Here is a 21,216-nt window from a genome sequence, read left to right as displayed (position 1 = left end):
AAGAGGAAGCAGGTCTATCATTTGACTACATGTCTTATCAATTAATAAAAAAACATGGAATTTACAGAGGAAAGTCAGATAATATGTTTATGTTAGGCTGTGTGTGTGTGTATAATATATATAGTAAGTTTAGACCAGAGTTTCTCCATAACATGATCGACATTTTGGGCCAGATAATGCTAATTTTTATTTTGGGGGTGAGATCTGGCTGTCCAGTGCATTGTTCGGCCCCCACCTCCCGTGGCTTCCACCCACTTGGTGCCCGCATCTTCCCCTCCCTCACCCTTTTTATGACAACCAAAACCATCTCCCAACATCACCCAATGTCCTCACCAGGGCAAAATCATTTATCCCCTGCCCCCCTCCCCCCCACTGAGAACTATTTGTTTAGACTATATTATGACTTGTATGGTTTATCTTTGTCTAAAAGAATCTGTCACACTGATCCTCATTTTTTTTTTTTAACTTGAGACAGAAAGAGAGAAACTTTCACCTGTGGTATGCATTTGGATTTTTACCAAATAAACACTTAGGTCCAAAACTCCTCCAAGAAATCTAGTCATTGTTTCTTTCCACTGCTCAAAATAAATGAGCTTTTAAAGTATTTTCCTTTATACCATTTTCTTCAGAACTAAAAAATTGTTACAATTTCAGATTTTGTGCATATTTAAAGAAGGCCTGAGTTTCCAAGCCCTGAGTACGTAGAACGCCTAAATTGCAAGACCTTTAAATAGAGGTTTTAGTTTCTCATCCTGGTTTGTTAAAAAAGTTACTCATAAAGCTTGCTGACAATGTTTATTTCAAAGTTTTTAACCCAGATGGCCACTGAAGGATGGCTGGAATACCTTATCATTGCTACTAATAATGACTTCTGTTTTATAATAATATATTTTTCTCTCAGTATGAGTAATTTTCTTTAAGCAGATTGGAGTGGTGCATTAAACACATAAAATTTTTCTAACCAGAAAGTTACTTTTAGTTTGAAAGCGAGAGTACCCAAGTTGTAAATTATTTTTTAAATAAACATAAAGTTTTTCAAAGTTTTAAGAAGACACCCATGTCTTTCTAAAACATACTTATTAGAAAGTGTAGACTGTAGAACTTTGCTAAAATTCAGTGGAAGACAGGGTCCTTCTTCTTTCTTGACTTCCATCCATACAAAGTTAGTTGCCAAAAGAATTTTAGTAAGAAGGAGTTCTTCGATGTGGCAGAAGTTTATGTCCAATCTTCTAATGCAAGTATTCATGATACTGGCTGCTTATGATGGGCATCTTTGGTTAGCCACTTGATTTGTTCATGGGTAATATTCAAAGGATTGCTCTTTTATTGTGGACAAAATTTTTTATTTTCCTTCCAGCAATATTATAGACTCATTTGTGTCATAATGCAAATTTTCTCTTCCACTGGCAGAAAATCCATTTCAGGGGGGAGGTATTTGTGGGGTATCGGTGAATGGTATCTTTGATTCCTAGTCCGTCTTTATTCATCCGAATCCTTGAATAATTCTCCCAAGTTCATATTTCTCAGGCAGAGTTCAGATTACATCTTTCTCTACCCCGTGTCCTTCATTTCACTCACTTTGCCATTTATTTCCTCCTCCCCCGCTTTGCTTCTGCCAACCCCACAAAGCTGGACTTTGCCACACATGCTGTCCTTCTCCTGTACCTGTTTTCTTGTCATTCCTTTCCCTTAAAGGGCACTGTCCTCCGATGTCCCTCTACGGTACCCCTTGTGCCATGTCTGTAGTGGACTCCCCAACTGAACGCCCTCCCTTCCCTCCTCTGAGCCCCAGGTACTGCATGCTCATGGGTTTACCTTACATTTTGTATTATAACTTATGTAGGGTATTTGGTGTGCCTCCTTACTAGAGTCTAGGTCTTACAGAGGGGACTGTGTGTGAACCACCCTTGAACTTCACAACATGTGCTGTGAGCTCTGTTCAAAAAAAAAACAAAAAACACTGGAGGCGCCTGGGTGGCTCAGTCGTTAAGCGTCTTCCTTCGGCTCAGGTCATGATCCCAGAGTCCTGGGATTGAGTCCCTCATCGGGCTCCCTGCTCAGCAGGGAGCCTGCTTCTCCCTCTCCCATTCCCCCTGCTTGTGTTCCTGCTCTCGTTGTGTCTCTCTCTGTCAAATAAATAAATAAAATCTTTAAAAAACAACAAAACACTGTTGTATTGCTGTATGTTGGCTAAATCTTTTTCCTACAAGGTCTGCTGCTCTAAGACCATACCGACTTGTCTTTATACTTATTGTGTCTTTTTTTTTTTGTCTTTAGCAGCTAAATATGCAAAACAATGGCTTTTATATTAATCAGAGACAGTAAAATCACCAAAGAGGACTGTATTTGTGGCCCTGGAATAATTTTAAAGGGATCAGGGCAGCCACCAAAGGGTTTGACTAATTAAATAATACGCAAGTTAAGTACAAAAGCTAGCTTTGTAAAATTAATCTGAAAGAAATGAAAAGAAAATGTGACAGAACACACATATAACACTGATGGTATTCTACTTCATTCCACACCCCTCCGCCGCCCCCCGCCCCACTCTCTCCCCTTCCGGCTTCCCTCCTTCCTTCCTTGGCAGACCTCAAAGACGAGGCTTGTGTATTTGTCAAAGGAGCCATAACCAGGAAACCCGATGTGATTCCACATCTTTCTTTAAAAAAAAAAAAAATTTTATTTGACAGGAGGTGGGGAGAGAAAGAGAGCACAAGCAGGGAGAGCACTAGGCAGAGGGAGAAGCAGACTCCCCACCAAGCAGGGAGCCCGATGTGGGACTCGATCCCAGGACCCTGAGGGATCATGACCTAAGCCAAAGGCAGACGCTCAACCATCTGGGCCACCCAGGCGCCCCCCTCTCTTTTCTATTTCTGTCTCAATGTGGATATAACACATTTTCAAAAGATAATCCAAAATTTAGCGCCAGCTGTAATCCTGGTTAATTGCAATGGCTGTGTGTTATGGAAGTGTGCATGGCGTGGTAATACAAATAGGAATTAGAAAACAACCTGACTTCACAGGGAATTAACTAAATGGTGCTAAACTGGTTACTCCGAGAGGTGCTTGGAGTACTGCTTTCATTTCCCGCATAGAGTTTCCTTGGGGTGGGGGGAGATGTCTGGCGCCACAAAAGGAATTAGGCTGTGGTTTGAACAGAGACCTTCAGGCTATTAAATTTATTTTAAGAATGTGTTGCCAGAGATCTAATAAATTTATATAATTTGTTGCTTCAGGCAGTGCATACAAGAAGTCTTGCTGCACCAGGTGTTTTGTTTTGTATTTTTTTTCCTATCCCCAGAGGCAGGAGAGGGTGTGGATCTTCTTGACAAAACTTAACTCAGCTTTTGATAAAGCAGTTATTGTTTCTATGAAAGTACAGGGTTTGGGTTTTTTTTTTTTAATTCTATTTGTTGGGGTGCCTAGGTGGCTCAGTTGGTTAAGCGACCGACTCTTTATTTCAGCTCAGGTAGGGGTCTCAGGGTGGTGAGATCGAGCCCCATGTTGGACTCAGCGTTCAGCGAGGTGTCTGCTTGGGATCTCTCCCCCTGCCCCTTCCCCACCTCATGTGTGCACATGCTCTCTTGCTCTCTGTCTCTCAAAAAAAATGAATAAATAAATCTTTTCAAAAATTTAAAATTCTATTTGTTAATGGGGAAAATAGGATGAAAATTATTTCTGGGCTGCTTTAAAGGGAAATAATTAAGTCCCCTCTCAAATTAAAAATAGATAGATAGATAGGTAGATGCAATTTCATACTACTTTAAGCACACAAGTTTTATGATCTTATGCTGAAGAACAACAATATTTGAAATCACAGTTTGTTAAATAAGAAGTCCACTAGACTAGGCCTGAAAACCCCTAGGAATTTATTCCTCTTCTGCCAACGGCTACTAGGTGATCTTATTCAAATCACAGCTTTCTGGATCTTGGTAAAATTTGGTAGGGAGAAAATATGCAAATATACAATCCATGTTTTATTCTTGCTCCACAATGCTTAAAGTTTATATTTGCATTGTTCACCTGCATGATCATTTCTTGAAATAGTTTGTGCTCTTGTTTAAAACACAGCATTATACTTTCATTTTCAGAACAAAGTTTCCTTGGCCACTCAGAGCACAGCCCTGAGATGACTAAGTTAGCTTTTAATTTCGATAGCACGTGATCATCGAGTAACGTGCATGCTGTAAATGAGAGCTCACCTTGCAATTATGTGTTTGCTTTGTCCTTTGTCTTCTGTGGATGTACACCTGAATTCCTGATCCTGGCCGTGCATACCAACAGTGAAGGCATTCATTCCACTGGGTTTAAACTTCTAATTAAGAAAGCAAAGTACTGCACAGTTAAATCAAGTTTAGATTAAGGAAATTTTTTTTAAGCCTGAGGTTAACTGGAGATGTAAACTCCTCTTTTTCTTTTCTTTTTGTTACAGGGGCTGAAAATAAGTCTGTTCGGTTTCTTTTGGGGGGAGGGGGATGTGGGGAGGATGGCGTTGGGGGAGGGGGACACGCTGAACGAAACAGGAAGAGTTTCTGCAGGCTTAGGCTTGCCACTCTGACCCAGCTGTGGCCTGATGGAGCACTTCATTCAGTCTGGAAGGGTTTTCCTTCCGGCTTCCCCGGCTTTTGGCTGTGGCCCCATATTCATTCATAAAACAAGGGGGTCTTCAGGGGTAGAGCATTTGACTGGATAAAACAAGGGGGTCTTACTCTTAGCTTGTGTTAATTTTTCTATGATTCAGTCTCAAATGTTTGGAAAGTGTCCTTTATACCCTTTGTTTTTCCACTGGATTCTTACCATTTGTGAGCCTCACTACTCATTAGCATGAAGTTTGCTGCTGGTAGAGGGAAACACACTCAGATCATCCGGTTTGCTTCTGTTCTAGAGCACTCATTTATAAATTAAATTAGAGCAAATTAAAATTGAGCTAGAGTTATCTGTAAATAGAATACAGACCTAAATGAAGTAATCTGGTTACTCAGAAGAAGTATAGAAAGAATACTAGCAAGCTGCCTGTGAACCCCAGATCTATCACATACTTGAGAAATTAAAGCGAATAATTTAGCCTGATAGTATTTTCCTCCTCCATACATTGTGGGAATGCCTCATTGGCAGGGTTATTATTGGGACATGCATTGAGATAGTGTGTGTATATTACCAAAATGACCCTGACCATGACCCTGTTGTGTCCAGCCCTCCTCTTCATGCGTTTTCGAGGTCCCCAGTGCAGAGCTGACATTCAGCCCATTTACACCTGTACTAAAGTGAGTTCCAGTTGTTCTTGGCCAGGGTCTCTTACGATTGGTCAGTGCCCATGTTGTGCCAATTCTGGTTGGTCAAGCCCATGTTTCTGCTCAAGGATAGGTGTTCCCCCACGATAAGCGCAGCCCCACAACGTCACCATAGCCCTGCCTGGAATCCCAGTCGCTGTGTTCAGCTGCCCCAAAGCAGGGACCTGCCTATGGCCCCAGGAGCCACCAGGAGTGGGCACCGGTGGCGAACTTTTCTGTTATTGTGTATCCAATGAAAAGGATGTCCAAAAGAGTGCTGCTTGGAACCTGGTATGAAGGAGATTAATTAAGTATCTCTTTAAATGTCCACTTAATGGTTTTCTCGTTTCATGGGAACCAAAAGTTCATTCAGGAGCCTGGGCATGAATTAGAGATGAGTAACACCCTTACTCTGTACTCTGACTCTCTACTTTGCTCTGATGTTTAAGACTTTGTACAGATTTACATTATTGTGCCTGACGCATCCATGTGTATAACAATGAGCTCTCTCTCCAGAGGCTCCTTAGAACCCAAGAAAATCAGCTTCCATGGGGTCTGTTACTCCAGTTCCACCAACAAACATAGATAGGCATGAATCCGAGATGGGGGATAGGCTTAAACCGAGATCCCAGAACAAATTATTCTAAGATTCTCCAATAGGATTAGGAGGTATTCTGCATCAGAACTCATCCGGTGTGTACTGTTTTCCTATAGGTTAAAAATTAGCAGGGCGCCTGGCGGGCTCAGTCGGGAGAGCAGGTGACTCTTGATCTCGAGGTTGGGAGTTAGAGCCCCACGCTGGGCATGGAGCCTACTTAAAAAAAAAAAACAAAAAACAACAACAACAACTCATCCTGTAAATTCTCTGTGTATATTCTGAGAATATGGCAGGCAGCCCCACGGGAGCCAGTATACCCTTTACGCATGAGCCACACTGTGTCTGCAGATTAATGCTGTCCTGTCCAGGGAGGGAGGGCACCGCTGCCCATCCGACAAGGCGGTGAAGGTTCCTTTCAGTTCACACTCCTGCTCCTGTACCAGGGAAAGGGTTGACGAAAGGGAGGCGGAATGTGTGTGGACGCAGAACACTTTTCCACTCCTTGTGCTCTGTTTTGTCTTGTCCCAAAGGGTTAACTTACTGTAGCGTGTTTTGAGTAAGTACACTGATTCTTGTTATTTGCAGTAGTCATGTTCCATAAAATTGCTGCAAATACTGAACAACTGCTCCTGGGGGAAACACAGAGGAAGGCTCCCTGCAAGCTTCTGGTTGCAACCTTTTGTTATCCAGTCAATACATACCCTTGTTTGACGTGTGTTTCTGTTGAAAGATACCTTATTTGATCTGTGTTATAGATTCGTTGACATTAAACACACAGCCAAGCTCTAGAACTTACGTCACACATGTATTTTCTCCATAGGACATGTCACAGCTTTCTTGTGCTTAGGAAAACTGAACAGCACTTTGGCTCTATGATTGTGGGATATTTTAATCAATGGAATCACCAACATAAAGTACAAAAATGCAGAAAGTTGGTCGCTAAGTAGACTGTGAAAAGGACCCCCATGTACTATATGAAACAAGAAGGCAGAGCATCAGGCGAGGCAGATTCTTCAAAGCTGCTCTGCAAGTATCCACAGATGAGCACAGAACCCTGCGAGTACTGACTTTGGGGTCACCCATAAATTTTAGTGAGTAGACGAATCTGCAAATACAGAATCCAGGAACAATGGGCATCAGCTGTATATCAACCTCTGGTATAGTGGGTGAATAGGAATGCAACTCTTTGGAAATCTCATGTAAAAATACCATCATGTACCATAATGGGTATATAAATCAGGTCCCTAAGGAGCAAAACTACATGTAAGAAAGTGATTTGTGATCTTGGCTTCTAATGTGAACGTTGATCTATTCGCCAGCTCCATCCCTGCCTCCACCTTATCTGGCAACTTCTTATCTTTAGATCCTACAGAAAAGTGTGAACTAATCCATGCTCAGTGCCATTCCCTGCAGGTCATGTGACAATGACCAAGCTATCGCAGCTCCATTTATGGTTTTGGTTATTGAAAGATGTGCTTAGGGTGCCTGGGTGGCTCAGTTGGTTAAGCGACTGCCTTTGGCTCAGGTCATGATCCCGGAGTCCTGGGATCGAGTCCCACATCGGGCTCCCGGCTCGGCGGGGAGCCTGCTTCTCCCTCTGACCCTATCCCCTCTCATGCTGTTTCTCTCTCTCTCTCTCTCACAAATAAATAAATAAATAAAATCTTTAAAAAAAAAAAAGAAAGATGTGCTTATAGGAGCCTTTCCTAAGAATAGCCTAAAAGACCACACCACCTGCGGTCCATATGTGCTACGTGTATTTCTCTCTGGGTCTTTGGCACACTACTTCTCTTTCTATGCATTTCTCTATCTAGTTTCTGCATCTGTGAATCTGACACCGTGTTCTGTGCTGATGCTTTTTCAGAATGCATAAGGCAGTGGGAATGTGGTGGCATGTGGGGGGTGGGGGTAGAGATTGAAGGAAGAAAATGATACATCCATTATCAAAAGTCACTATTGAACAAAAACAACCATTGGAATTATTAAGTAGCCTACGAAAGTATAAACTCTACTGACAATTTTTCTGGGTCTGACCCCCCCGCCCAGTTCTTCAGGAGCTCTGTCAGTCATACTAAGGCCCAGGAGCCTTTAGGTCAAGATTCTTCATCTCTGGGGGGCAGGGTTGCAGCAGGATGAATGCACAGCCCCCACCCCAATGCTTGGGGCAGATTTTAAAGCATCTTGATCCCTTCCTCTTTGTCTTTACTATTATTATTTATATTTTTATAGAAAAAAGAGAAGGAAATGAATATTTAGTAAATGTCCTGAACTCCTACCAAACTGAATTCCCTGAAGTTTCCTTCTCACTGGATTTCTTATCTCTGTTCTTATACTTAATCTTCCAGGAACACCTTCCCCCATCTCTGTAAATGTCCAAATACCACCCTGTACTTAAGGCCCCATTTAAACACTATCTCTTTTATGAATTTGTCTTTGATGCCCTCAGGTTAAAGCAATCCCTCACTCTGTGAACTCCCACAGCATTTGTCAATCTTTAGCTTATACACTTATCTGTGTATTTATGCCATCTCCCATCACTGAATGTCCACTCTCGGGGGCAAGGGGAGGGATGTTTCAAAGCCAAGCTGACTTCAGCTCTGCATCCAGGTTTTTCAGTAAACTGTGAAATCCACCAGATGAAGGGCCAGAGGACAGGAATCCAGGAGCTCTCAAAGTTTGTTGTATGAAAGATTCTAAGACAAAGCAAAGTTTAAAAGATCATCCCAGGGGTGCCTGGGCGGCACAGACAGTTAAGCTTCTGACTCGTGTTTTCAGCTCAGGTCCATGATCTCAGGGTCATCAGATCGAGCCCTGCATGGGGCTCCACACTCAGTGAGGAGTCTCCTTGGGATTTCTCTCCCTCTGCCCTGCTCACGTTCTCTCTCTGTAAAATAAATAAAAAAACTTAAAAAAAAAGACCATTCTAAGCACAGAAATGAAAATGAAATACATCCCTTCTTTTAACTTTATTTTTTGATTTTCACCATAATTAATAACATAGATGTTGATGGAAGCTGCAGGGTTGTTAACCATGGTCCTTGCCTTCTAAGAGAACAAGAACGCTTAAAACTCAAATTACCTAATTTTCCCAGTAAATTAGGTAATGTTGCGTTAATCTTTTCTAATATAAATATCTATTTCTATTGCTGGTTTAAAGGACAATATTCAGCTTTTTAAAATGGCTGCATAGTTGATTGCCAGTTCTCAGTCTGAACTTTATTCTGGGCAAATGAAATGTGAGCAAGCTAGAAACATCTAAAATAGAATTATGTTCTATCAGCAACTAACTTTTTTCCAAGAAAAATATTTGTGAAAACATCTTTGAAAAAAAAATTGTCAAAGCTAAATGGACACCCAGAAATTACCCTGATCAAGACAAGTCAGAGGTGTGACATTAGTTTTGTACTGAAGATGTGTACTTTGTCTTTAGAGAAACCGGGCAGCTTTGTGTTCCTAGGGAAGGCTAATTGAAGGTTGTGATTCTTTGTTATTCTAAAAAAAAAAAAAAAAATCTCTTGTGTTCCTATTGAAAAAGAAAATGAAGAATCCTAAAGACCAGCTGGAAAAGTTCAAAAGAGGTCTTTTCATCAAACCCTTAATGGCTCTAGTGTCAGGGTTTGGGGACAAAGCTTATGGGAGTGTGGTTATCAGCTGTCAAGCACCTGTTCTGTGGATTTATGACACAGTTAGGGACTTTAGTTTGTTTCCAGTGAGACGCTGAGACTTGCTCCTTGTGCTACAGACGACAGTCTGCTTTAGAAACTAAAATAAGTAATAAAATAATTTTAAAAAGTAAGAAATAAAAATAAAATTAAATAATAGCATAATAAGTGAAATTGAAGTAAAAATTTGTCAATTTCTTAAGTTAATTTCACCTACAATTTCACATTCAGTAAGCTGCAGCTACTGTTATTCAAAGTATTAACATTTATTATTCCCACACATCGAGGTTCTAGAAGAGTTTACGTGGCATGTGATAAATGAATAAATAATGTGTCTTTTCATTCTTTAGATAAAATACAGAGTTCAATTGTGCAAGGTCAGTTTTAATACAAGAATTGCAATAAACTGCAGCTTAGTGCCTCAGATCCCTGTACCGCTCCTGCATGAGAAATAGTACCTTAGATTTTACAAATTCCAAAACTCAGTAGGATTCATATGTATATTAAATCAGAGGTGATGTAGCATTTAATTTATTCAGCATTAAGCTTTATACACTTAACTTCATATTCTCTAGCAAAATATGTACTTAAAAAGCCCATATTTAGAGTGAATGCTAAGCATCTCGAACAATTACCCTAGAGCATGTCACGGTCTCACAAAGCGAAGTTTCTCGGTACTGTGTCTGATTTTTATTTCAAGGAAAATTTCAAAGCAGCAGACATATGAAATCCTGGCCAACTTGTTCAGCTGTGTGTCACTCGAAACCCTTGATTAACCAGTAACCTGGCACCTTCATCCTTCTAGAATATAAGCACCAACCCAAAAATGTTTTATACATTTGTAAGTAGAGATGAAGTTAGCTCTTCCTAAGACCATCCAAGCTACTTCTTAATGGAAGGGAAGGGTTAAACAGGCCTGGAGTCATCAATAACCCCTGCAGGTGTCATTTAGATAAACACAAATCCCAGTGATTTACATTCATAGGTAATCACTTAAAACCTTCACATAGTGCTTAAGAATAGAAGTATGCAGGACGTTTTAGAAAGGGTATTATTAAAAACAATTACTTTTTTTTTTTCAAGCGAAAGACCCAGTATCCAGAGAGTTATGTTACAATTATGTAGGACATTTATATTGCCTGAGAAATGAAGCACTACTGAATTTCCTTCAACAGAGATGGTAGAGTGTCTAATTCATTGAGGAGGCATTTCTATAACAGTTAAGCAAAATGAACTCCCTGCCCTCCTGGATCATGAGTTGCAAAAGGGGGAGACAAAGTGAAGAGACAAAAAAGTAAACCTAGTATATAGGGTATGAGGTTATAGAAAGCCCTGTGGAGAAAAATGAATCCGAAGAAAGGGCCTAGAGCCTGCTGCAGTTTACAATGGGGCTGTTTTATATAGAATGTCAAGGGAAAGCCTCATTGACTCCATATTCCTAAAACATGTAATATTTAGAGGTGTGATATTTTCCGGAATATTCAAGGAAAGGATAGAGTCAGATCTGACAATGACCTAAAAAGCATCAAAATTTAGAGAAAGAGAGAAACTGTGTGCTTAGTGATCTCTTTTTGGATATAAGGGAAAAAGATAACAAAGTATTCAGAACTATCAACTAAAATTCATTTGTTGGGCACAAGAGTTACTAAAGAGGTCAGGCATTATTAGTCTCAGGTCAAAACTGAAGTATGGGCTTTGTGTAAGCTGAAAACTGTTACAAAAAAAGGAATGAAACAAGCAGGAGTCACAAAGTAGCCACTCGGCTCCTAAAAATCATACTTACTACATAGGTTTCTTCAGTCCTCCTTGTGTAGCAGACATTACTTTGGACTTGGAGAGTAGGATGAATTTGACCATGCCTGTCCTGAGGAGCTCAGGCAGTTAGATGAAGCACACATAGGCATGTGGATAAAGAATTACAATTCCTGGGCACCTGGGTGGCTCAGTCGGTTAAGCATCTGCCATCAGCTCAGGGCTCAGGTTGTGATCCCAGAGTGCTGGGATCAAGCATGGCATGGGGCTCCCTGCTCAGCAGAGAATCTGCTTCTCCCTCTGCCCCTCCCCCTGCTCAAGCTCTCTCTTGCTCTTGTTCTCTCTTAAATAAATAAATAAAATCTTAAAAAAAAAAAAGAATTACAATTACTCTGAGTGGAGAAGTACACACAGCATGCTAACCTAGCAGCAGAAAAGCTAAAGGCATTCGGGGCGGAAGACCTAGCGCACGCAAGAGCCCAGACCCTATTCGGAAAACGCTGAGAAGTTGGGGTGACTGGATGTTCCGCTATAGCAGCGTCGGGCTGTGAGGCTGGAGATGTTAGGATGGAGAAGGAATGGCTCGGCCTAGCATGACAAGAAGTCTGAAGAAACATCTGGGACTTGATGGAGCCACAGCCTAAATGAGAGAGAAGTGTGGCATAAAAATGTTTTCATGTAGGGCGCCTGGGTGGCTCAGTCGTTAAGCGTCTGCCTTCGGCTCAGGTCGTGATCCCAGGGTCCTGGGATCGAGTCCCACATCGGGCTCCTTGCTCGGCAGGAAGCCTGCTTCTCCCTCTCCCACTCCCCCTGCTTGTGTTCCTGCTCTCGCTCTCTCTCTGTCAAATAAATAAATAAAATCTTTAAAAAAAAATGTTTTCATGTAATAATTAGTTGAGAAATTAGAAACGTCTCATGTGTTAATTCCACTGATTAAATGTCATTCTAGTCTTTCTTGTCTATTACTTTCTGGAAGAAATGTTCCAAGGAGTAGGACATAAACACAGTAATTTAAAAGGTATTTTTAAAGGCAGTAAAACGAAGTGTTGGCATTAGTAAAAGAATGAACGGCCACTCTCAATCTCTAACAAAAATTAGTAAAATTTAGGGCGCCTGGGTGGCTCAGTCGTTAAGCGTCTGCCTTCGGCTCAGGTCATGATCCCAGGGTCCTGGGATCGAGCCCCGCATCGGGCTCCCCGCTCCGCGGGAAGCCTGCTTCTCCCTCTCCCACTCCCCCTGCTTGTGTTTCCTCTCTTGCTGTGTCTCTCTCTATCAAATAAATAAATAAAATCTTTTAAAAAAAATTAGTACAATTTAGTACAATTAGTAAATCTGTACAATTAAGCAGTAGGAGAGGATATCCACTAATGTGCAAAACTGCAAAGTAATGAGTAAGTGAGCAGGGGCAGAATCACACCCAGAGGAGAGGGCTGGAGTCCGCTCAGGAGGCTTCATGAGGGAGGTGGTAGAGGGAGCCCGTGAGGAGTGGGAGATGTGAGCAGAAGAATGACACGCTGTCATTTTAGGCCAGGCGACAGAGGTGACGGGAGGAGTGGGTGAGGCTAGCAGATCCATGGAGCAGCAGGCTCTTGGCAGGATCGGGGAGTGAGCAAAGAGCAACGGGGACAAGACAGGGTAGGTCAAGATGACACTGGAAATCTCAAGGATGGCCTGCCCTGATGCGCGCAGCAGCTGCGCGCAGACCAGGCAAGCCAAGTGCAGGCGGCTTTCAGGCGGATCTCCGGGAGTCTGGGCACGTGGGCTGGATTTGAGCATGGACAGTGCTGCGGGAGCGAGCGAGCTGAGGAGCTGACGTTTGCGGGACGCTGCCATCGACGTGCCGCACTGTCCTGCGTGCCCACATGGCTTATCTCACTTGATTCGCACTCCGGATGCAGGCATTAATTAATATCACCGTCCTTTGGCTCTCCAGATGAGGAAACAGAGGTCTAGGGAAGAAACTTGCTCCAAGTCAGACAGCAGATGGGAAATAAAGTAGGCCTTGCACTTAAGGGCTGAGGCGACCCGCCGCCATGGCCTCTCCTCTCCACAACAGCACCCGGTGTCGAGGAGATGGTGGGCATAAAAAATTCCGAAGGCCAAAATGTGGCGTGAACTTCCTGCTTTCCACCCGTTTATGTTTTCTATCTAAAAAATGAACTAAAGGGCGCCTGGGTGGCTCAGTTGGTTAAGCGACTGCCTTCGGCTCAGGTCATGATCCTGGAGTCCCGGGATCGAGTCCCGCACCGGGCTCCTTGCTCAGCGAGGAGTCTGCTTCTCCCTCTGACCCTCTCCCCTCTCGTGCTGTCTCTCATTCTCTCTCTCAAATAAATAAATAAAATCTTTAAAAAAATAAAAATAAAAAATAAAATAAAATAAAAAATGAACTAAAAATGGGACGGTCCCTAATCCTGTCGATTTAACACACCGAGGAGCGCCACATTTGTAATGCCTCATTTTACAAACTACTCCATTCATGGCACCAGTACCATTTGTTTCTGTGACTTGAAGTGTTTTAATAAGGATTCCAACAAAATTTTCACATTTATTGTTTAATGACTGGATAATATTTTATTGATTTGATGTACCACAAAAACCCAAAAACTTTTTGGGTTTGGGAGCCTATTAAAGAAAATATTGCAACAAAGAATTCCTTACAAATATATTTTGTAATTATTCCTTCCACAGAAGGACTTACAGGATCAAATGGTGAGAACATCTTTTTGTCTCTTGCCATGTAGCTGCCTAAAAGGCTTGTGCTAATTTACAATTCAAACAACAATAAACAAGAAAACCAATTTCCCTACGTAATTCTGCTGCACTGGGTGTTCTCATTCATCCTTGGTACTTCTCATTTGAGAACTCAAAGTCGCTGTGACTTTTATTTTCAAAAATTTCTAGCCAAGATGAACATTCTTTCATGGGCTTGTTCACTCACTGTGTTTCCCCTTGCGCAGATTTTATTTATTTTTTTTTTTTTGCCCTCAGTCCATTAAAGTTCTGATGTTTTGATGTTTTCCTGTCTCATTTCTTTTTCTCTAGGGTAGCTCTCTCTATGTGAACTCAGAAGAGAAGAAACTAGAATTAAAATGGTGCCTCTAGCTGTGTTTGTTATTTGGGCTTTTTCCCACCCTTTTCCAGAAAGACTTAAAAGAAATTACCAGTGCCTTTGTTTATAAACCTCACTTTACTCTGAAATAATTGGTGTAGATCAAAGGGAAGTGGAGGGATACTGCAGAGTGATCAGCTGATAACCATTTCTCCTTTCATTTTCCTAGCCTCACAGCTTTCACATTAGAGAGATCACACACAGCTCGGTTTCTCCTGATAGGCAGCCAGCTCCATTTTGGTGGGGAGGTGGGAGGAGAGAGCCTTATCTTGAGAGGAGAATGGAATCAATGAAAAGAGCTGTTTGCTCTACGGAATGGAGTGGAGTATAGTGAGGAAGGGAGGCGGAGAAGGGATATTTGTTTTTTCTTAAGTGGTTATAATTAAAGCCTTCCCCCCAGTTGCTCGGTGAACCAGAAAAAGGTATTGGTGAAGTTGTGTGTTTTTAACATCACAAATGAGCCTTGCAGCCTTAATAGAAAAACTTGCTCTCCGGCGGCACCTTGTGGAAAATAGGTCATCCTGCAACTCGGATACTTGATTGTGTTTAAAGGAAATCGCTTCTGGTAGTTGTGTGCTCCTTCCCCGTTACCCACTTTGCCTTCTAAACATCAAGGGATTTTGTGAAGGATTATGTCAGCTGTTGTATTTTTGTATGACAATCGCTGAACAGTAAGCTGTATCTCCAGGTATGTATTCTGGAGTTGCGTGTCAAACCAAGTAACTATAGTGATTCTTAATGTTGCATCAGTAAAGTCATCCGTGGAATTTTTAAGGTCATTCATTCAAGAAAGCACTGATTTGGGCTTTAAATTTTTGTTTTCCAGGTGGAAACAAATTAACCAAGCAGCATTTTCGTCTGAATTGGGCATGGATCTCCTTTGAAAAGGACTATTACCTGATCAATGAGGACTCCAAATTTCTAGATGTCGTTCTTAAACGTAGAGGTTACTTGGGAGAGACTTCATTTATAAGTAAGTTTAATTTGCACTTCTGTCCAAAAATCCCCTTTTTTTAAGTAAAAGTTCATAATTTTACAATGATTAAAATATGTTCCTTTTACTGCTCTAGTTTTAAAGTTTAGGGAGATGTTGACATTTAAAGGTTCTTTAACTGCTAAAGAAATATGCCAAGAGTTTCATGTCAAGGCTAAATCATAGACAAAAGGCTGCAAAAATAAGAAATGTGTAACCAATTAACATACCTCTCCAAACCTTCTACCTACATAAGATCTTTCTCTGATGTAAATAACCTTACAAAAATGGCAGTAATCGCTCATAAGTTAAAAAACTGTAAATGTCACTAGCCCTTAGAAGAGGCTTAGGCAAATCTGTAATTTAACTATAAGATAAAAATCTGCAGAAATGTCAGTATAAAACCTATATGAGGGCCACTTTAATAAGTAAGTGAAAAACCATTCAGTAACCTATTAGGCGTTGAGGTGTAATTTACTATTTGTTGCACTGGAGTGCTTTGCTAGGTAAGGAAAAGTTTACATAAAAGCACTACATAAAAGATGTACATTGTGACTTTTCTTCAGAACCAACAGTAAGATATTAAATACTAGTCATTTTCTGCTGCTTTACCCTTTTAAATAAAACGGAGAGTCAAAAGCAAAGAATAAAGCCTTTTTTACAAGCCCAATTCAAGTTTTCACATTCAATTTCATGCAGGCACAAAATAGAGAAAAGTAGGTATACTGGTAATTTTAAGCAGTAATACTGTCGGCACAAAAAAATTGGCATATTGATGAAAAATGATAGCACCCCAAGCAATATATTATTTTTGGTACCATATGTTTTATAGACATCTAGGCTGATAGAATTTTCTTGAGGTAAAGGAGCTTTCGTTGACTGAGAGTGCAGTTAAGGTAGGAATCTAGGAAAATGTTGGCAATAAAAAAATTAAAACTGGGCAATCCTGTGTTAGTCTGGAAAACAATTACTTGAAATTTTACTGGTCCGTGAAATTCAAAAGCCTTAAAGAGTAGATCCCTATTCACCCACGTACACACACATAGCATACCCCCTACTTCAGCCACAGCCACAATCCCCACCCCTGACCTTGTTCCCTCTGACTTTTGGATGCCGGATATTAATTACCCCTTATTTTTATTTATTTATTTATTTTTTAAAGATTTTATTTATTTGAGAGAGAGAATGAGATAGAGAGAGAGCATGAGAGGGGCAGGGTCAGAGGGAGAAGCAGACTCCCTGCTGAGCAGGGAGCCCGATGCGGGACTCGATCCCGGGACTCCAGGATCATGACCTGAGCCGAAGGCAGTCGCTTAACCAACTGAGCCACCCAGGCGCCCCCCCCCCCCGCCTTATTTTTAAAGTGCTTTTGGTTTGTTAACTGTAGAGGAGAGATTTTCACACTATGCTCTGCTTGATCCCTTAAGGTTACTTTGCTCAAGGGGCCCTGGTCCACCTGCAGACCTCCTGCAGTCAGGACAGCTCTGCTTCCATCTTTATTCACATGTACCTCTTCTCAGCTGTCATTTCCACTCTCTGTGTCAAACCCTCAAAAGCACTGTGAACGCTCTTAACTGCTCTCTCTTTAGAAGCATGTTTTGTCTGCACACATACACGTGCTCTGCAGATCAGGAATCTGATCCTGTTTTACTTATTGTCCGTGAGTGATGAGCCTTCAGTGTTCTTTGTGCTTGAAAATATGGGGAAAATAATAATGAAAAAACAGAGAACCTTAGCAATTCTTAAGGATGCCTTCATCTCTTTGCATTTTGCCTGAATTCCTGGTGGGTATGTTCAGTTTACTCACTTACACAGAGTCTACTGAAAGTCATGGGAAAGTTACTAGTGGAAAGATACTTTTAAAACCATCTTTCCTGGGCACCTAGGTGGCTCAGTTGGTTAAGCGACTGCCTTCGGCTCAGGTCATGATCCTGGAGTCCCGGGATCGAGTCCCGCATCGGGCTCCCTGCTTGGCAGGGAGTCTGCTTCTCCCTCTGACCCTCCCCCTTCTCATGTGCTCTCTCTCATTCTCTCTCTCTCAAATAAAGAAATAAAATCTTTAAAAAAAAAAACCATCTTTCCACATTCTTCTCTTCATTTTTTTTTTGAAGATTTTATTTCTTTATTTGACAGAGAGAGACAGCGAGAGCGAGAGAGAGAGAGAGGGAACACAAGCAGGGGGAATGGGAGAGGGAGAAGCAGGCTTCCCATTGAGCAGGGAGCCCAACGCCGGGCTTGATCCCAGGACCCTGGGATCATGACCTGAGCCAAAGGCAGACCCTTAACAACTGAGCCACCCAGGCGCCCCACCTTCATTTTCTTTTTTAAAGCGGAATCCTAAAACGTCAAACAAGAGCCCTTTTTTTCTCCTGACGTTATTTTTTCCACGAACTGTTATTTCCTCTGTGTTGAGATGAGCACCAGCCATTCTGCAAACCTTCTTTAGCTCTACTTGGTTAACCTCACATGTTACTTAGTAACCTGGGGAGATAGGAAGTTGGCAAGACTTGCCTGTGTGGCCCACACCCATCAATCACTGAAGATGTCAATAGCATTCAAGCTGGGACAGAGAATGGAAGTCAGATTAAAGAGGAGGGTAGCCTCCAAGAAGTTCTACAATGAATGTTTCATGTTCCTGTTTCCTAAAACCTCCACTTTCACTTAACGAACTTTTAGAATTAGATCGTTTGCATGATATCTAAAGGCAGCCTATCACTTACGTTCAGGAGCACAGTTAGTAAATCATGAATTACATGAAATCTATATAGGTGTTTTCTCGGAGATGATGATTCATTTTATAACCAGTATAACCCATTAATAAATTAAATATGCCTGTGCATTTTATAAAGGTATTTGAATTTCAAAGATCTTATTGCTACTGGTTATCGAGCTTTACTAAATAAAAGATACTTCATTAAGCACATTAGGTACTTCACCTTTGTCTTTTACTCCTTACAACTTACTTCACTCTCTAACTCAACCTAATTTTCTAGAGTGCTTACTGAGTGCCAGACACTGTGTTACATAATGGACTATGAGCGGGCAATAATAGCTAAAATTTTATTGAGTTCTTATGATGTGCCAGCCCTAGTGCCCAATACCTTACATAGTCAACCCCATAAAAGGAGTCTCATGATAACCCCCATTATTCAGGTAAAGAAACAGAAAAGTTGTATGCCCAAAGCTACTAAGGGGCAGAGCCGAGATTTGGCCCCAGGGCTAACTTTCTGAACTATCACACCTGCTGCTTCTTAAATCCTCCACAACTGAGGAAGTGCATAACCTGCCTATGATCCCATTGCTGCTATGTGGTCGAGGTAGGGTATGGAATCTGCTCTCTCATTCCAAAAGTACCTTGCTTGACCTCCATGCCATTTTTTTATGCCAGAGGAAAAGATGCAATTGTGGTTTCGCTTAGTAAATCGAAGTAATATGTTTTGTTTAATAATGAATTCTCTTTGAAAAAATAAAAGCATATATTTAAGCCCAATTTGTAAGCTTTTTGATTTCCAGAATTCTTTTTGCCCAATCTAATCATGTTATTTATAATATATGTGGTTTACCAGCTGAATATCTGTATCTCCAAGTAAGAGCATTTTTTGAGCATTGTGTGTACTTGACTGTCTCATCTACCACATTAGAATAAAATGTGGACTAATCTGTGTTCTTCACAGTCTATAGGCCATTTCTTCATTCTTTATTAAAATGGGCATCTATATAAAGGGCCCTATGGAGATATAAAGTAGTGTCTATCTATCTACCCTCAGATTTTAATGCACATAAGATTTACCTGGACCTTGCTAAAATGTTGATTCTGATTCAGGGGGTCTGGAGTAGAGCCTGAAATTCTGCATTTCTAACAAGCTCTCAGATGTTGCTTATGCTGCTGATCCATGGATCACACTGTTAAGTAACAAGATAGATTAGCACTACACTCAGAATAGGTACTGTGTGTTAATTATAAAAAAGAAATCTTTATTTTTGATCCAAAGCAAGTTTAGTATTTCATCTAAGTCTTATTTTACTCTCTAAAAATATAACCTGTCCTTCTTAGTTTTATCTCATGTTTGAGAAGCATATCAACAGTTTAAGACCACAATTTTTTTTTTTCCACAAAATAAAGGGACGCCTGGATGGCTCAGTTGGAAGAGCATGTGACTCTTGATCTTGGGTTTGTGAGTTTGAGCCCCATATTGGGTGTAGGGATTACTTAAAAAAATAACATCTTAAAAAAAGAAAAAAAGAAAAGAAATAGCTTGTGCCTTGAGAAAAGAGAATAAATGCAAAAGTACAAAAGACACAGACAACACAAAACACAGTTTTTCAGTTGATTAAGCCTTCTGCCTTCAGCTCAGATCATGATCCCGGGGTCTTGGGATTGAGCCCCGCATTGGGCTCCCTGCTCAGCGGGGAGTTTGCTTGTCCCTTTGCCCCTCTTCCTGTGCTCATTCTCTTTCTCTCTCTCTTTCCCCTCTCAAATAAATACATAAAATCTTTTTTTAAGGTTTGGTTTTTTTTTTTTTTTTTCCGTCAGAGAGAGAGCGAGGGAGAGAGAGAGCACAAGCTGGGGGAGTGGCAGGCAGAGGGAGAAGCAGGCTCCCTGCTGAGCAAGGAGTCCTATGCGAGGCTCAATTCAAGGACCCTGGGATCATGACCTGAGCCAAAAGCAGATGCTTAACTGACAGAGCCACCTAGGTGTCCCTAAATAAATAAAATCTTAAAAAAAAAAAATAGAAGGCCATTCCTCTTTGCTTGGCGAATCAACAATACTGCCTATTTATAATTTACATCCAACATTCAATTGGGAATATTTTATAAAATCCACCCCAAAAATTATATGTGTTTTTAGCAGCAACAATGAAATTTAGTATTACAATATATGTTTTATTAGGTTGGATAACTTGATTATCACTTAGTAAGGATGACTAGTTGGAACTAGTGGACATTCTTTGTATTATACTCATTCCTTTTTTTGTTTTTAACTGCCTTTTGAATGTCCAGGAAAATAATGCATTGTTGGTGATACAAAGCAAAACAGAAAAGTGGGCAGTAGTTATCAGAGACCAAATAATAGATTCTTTGCTGGCCCATGCCACTGGGGATAGATGGGTCAATGAGCAGCATGTGTGCTGGAACCTCAGAGAGAATGATTCCTTTCATCATCACCTTGGCAGTGAATCATGGTGGACCCAAGAGGTGTTGACAACCTGTCTGTGTGCACTAGGAACCAGAGAGCTAACAGGAAGTCTGCAGCGTTCAACAAAATATGTAGTACTGGGATTCCTAGTTCTGTGCCCTTTTTCCTCCTGACATTAAATAGATGTTTCACCCACTATTGAAAAAAAATGCAATATTTATATTTTTTTCTGAGATCTATAAAACAAAAATATTTTAATGAAATACCTATTTTCATCTTCATTTTAAGATGAGGCTAACAGTAACGTATTCAGATGAAGAAATAGTCACATTAATCTTGCATGAGCACCACTCTCTAAGAAGAAGACAATTGTTTCAATTAAATAAGAAATGTTACAAAGACTTTATTTTTCAGACTTTTAATTCTAATAGTCACAAGATTTTATTTTTCCCTTTTTAAGTCTGTCTTTCCTAACAAGTTCTCTCAAAATGCCAATGTTTAAAGAAATATATTTGAAAATTATTCTATTAGCTCGACTCCCTAAGAGGTTCTGATTCAGTTTAAGGATATATACTAGTACAAGCACTGCAATTTTACAATTTTTCTATGACATTGGATTTGTTGACTGACTATAGATAATCTATGATTTGAGTACACGGTATAGTAATGGTAAAGATCCTCTTGTAATGTAGTGAAAGACTCCGAGATCCTTCAACCT

General features: G+C 40.8%; 1 protein-coding gene across 1 annotated transcript in view; it reads left to right on the top strand.

The window, feature by feature from the left end:
- The window catches only part of FREM2 (FRAS1 related extracellular matrix 2), a 156,377-nt gene that overhangs the window by 59,513 nt on the left and 75,648 nt on the right, over positions 1-21,216 (top strand). Inside the window, exon 3 of the mRNA XM_021678306.1 lies at positions 15,215-15,361. Coding sequence (XP_021533981.1) covers positions 15,215-15,361 — 147 coding nt within the window. The remainder of the gene's footprint in view (positions 1-15,214; positions 15,362-21,216) is intronic.

Source organism: Neomonachus schauinslandi, chromosome 3 (assembly GCF_002201575.2).
Source record: "Neomonachus schauinslandi chromosome 3, ASM220157v2, whole genome shotgun sequence".
Classification (NCBI taxonomy): domain Eukaryota; kingdom Metazoa; phylum Chordata; class Mammalia; order Carnivora; family Phocidae; genus Neomonachus; species Neomonachus schauinslandi.
This window is presented reverse-complemented; position numbering and strand designations above follow the sequence as displayed.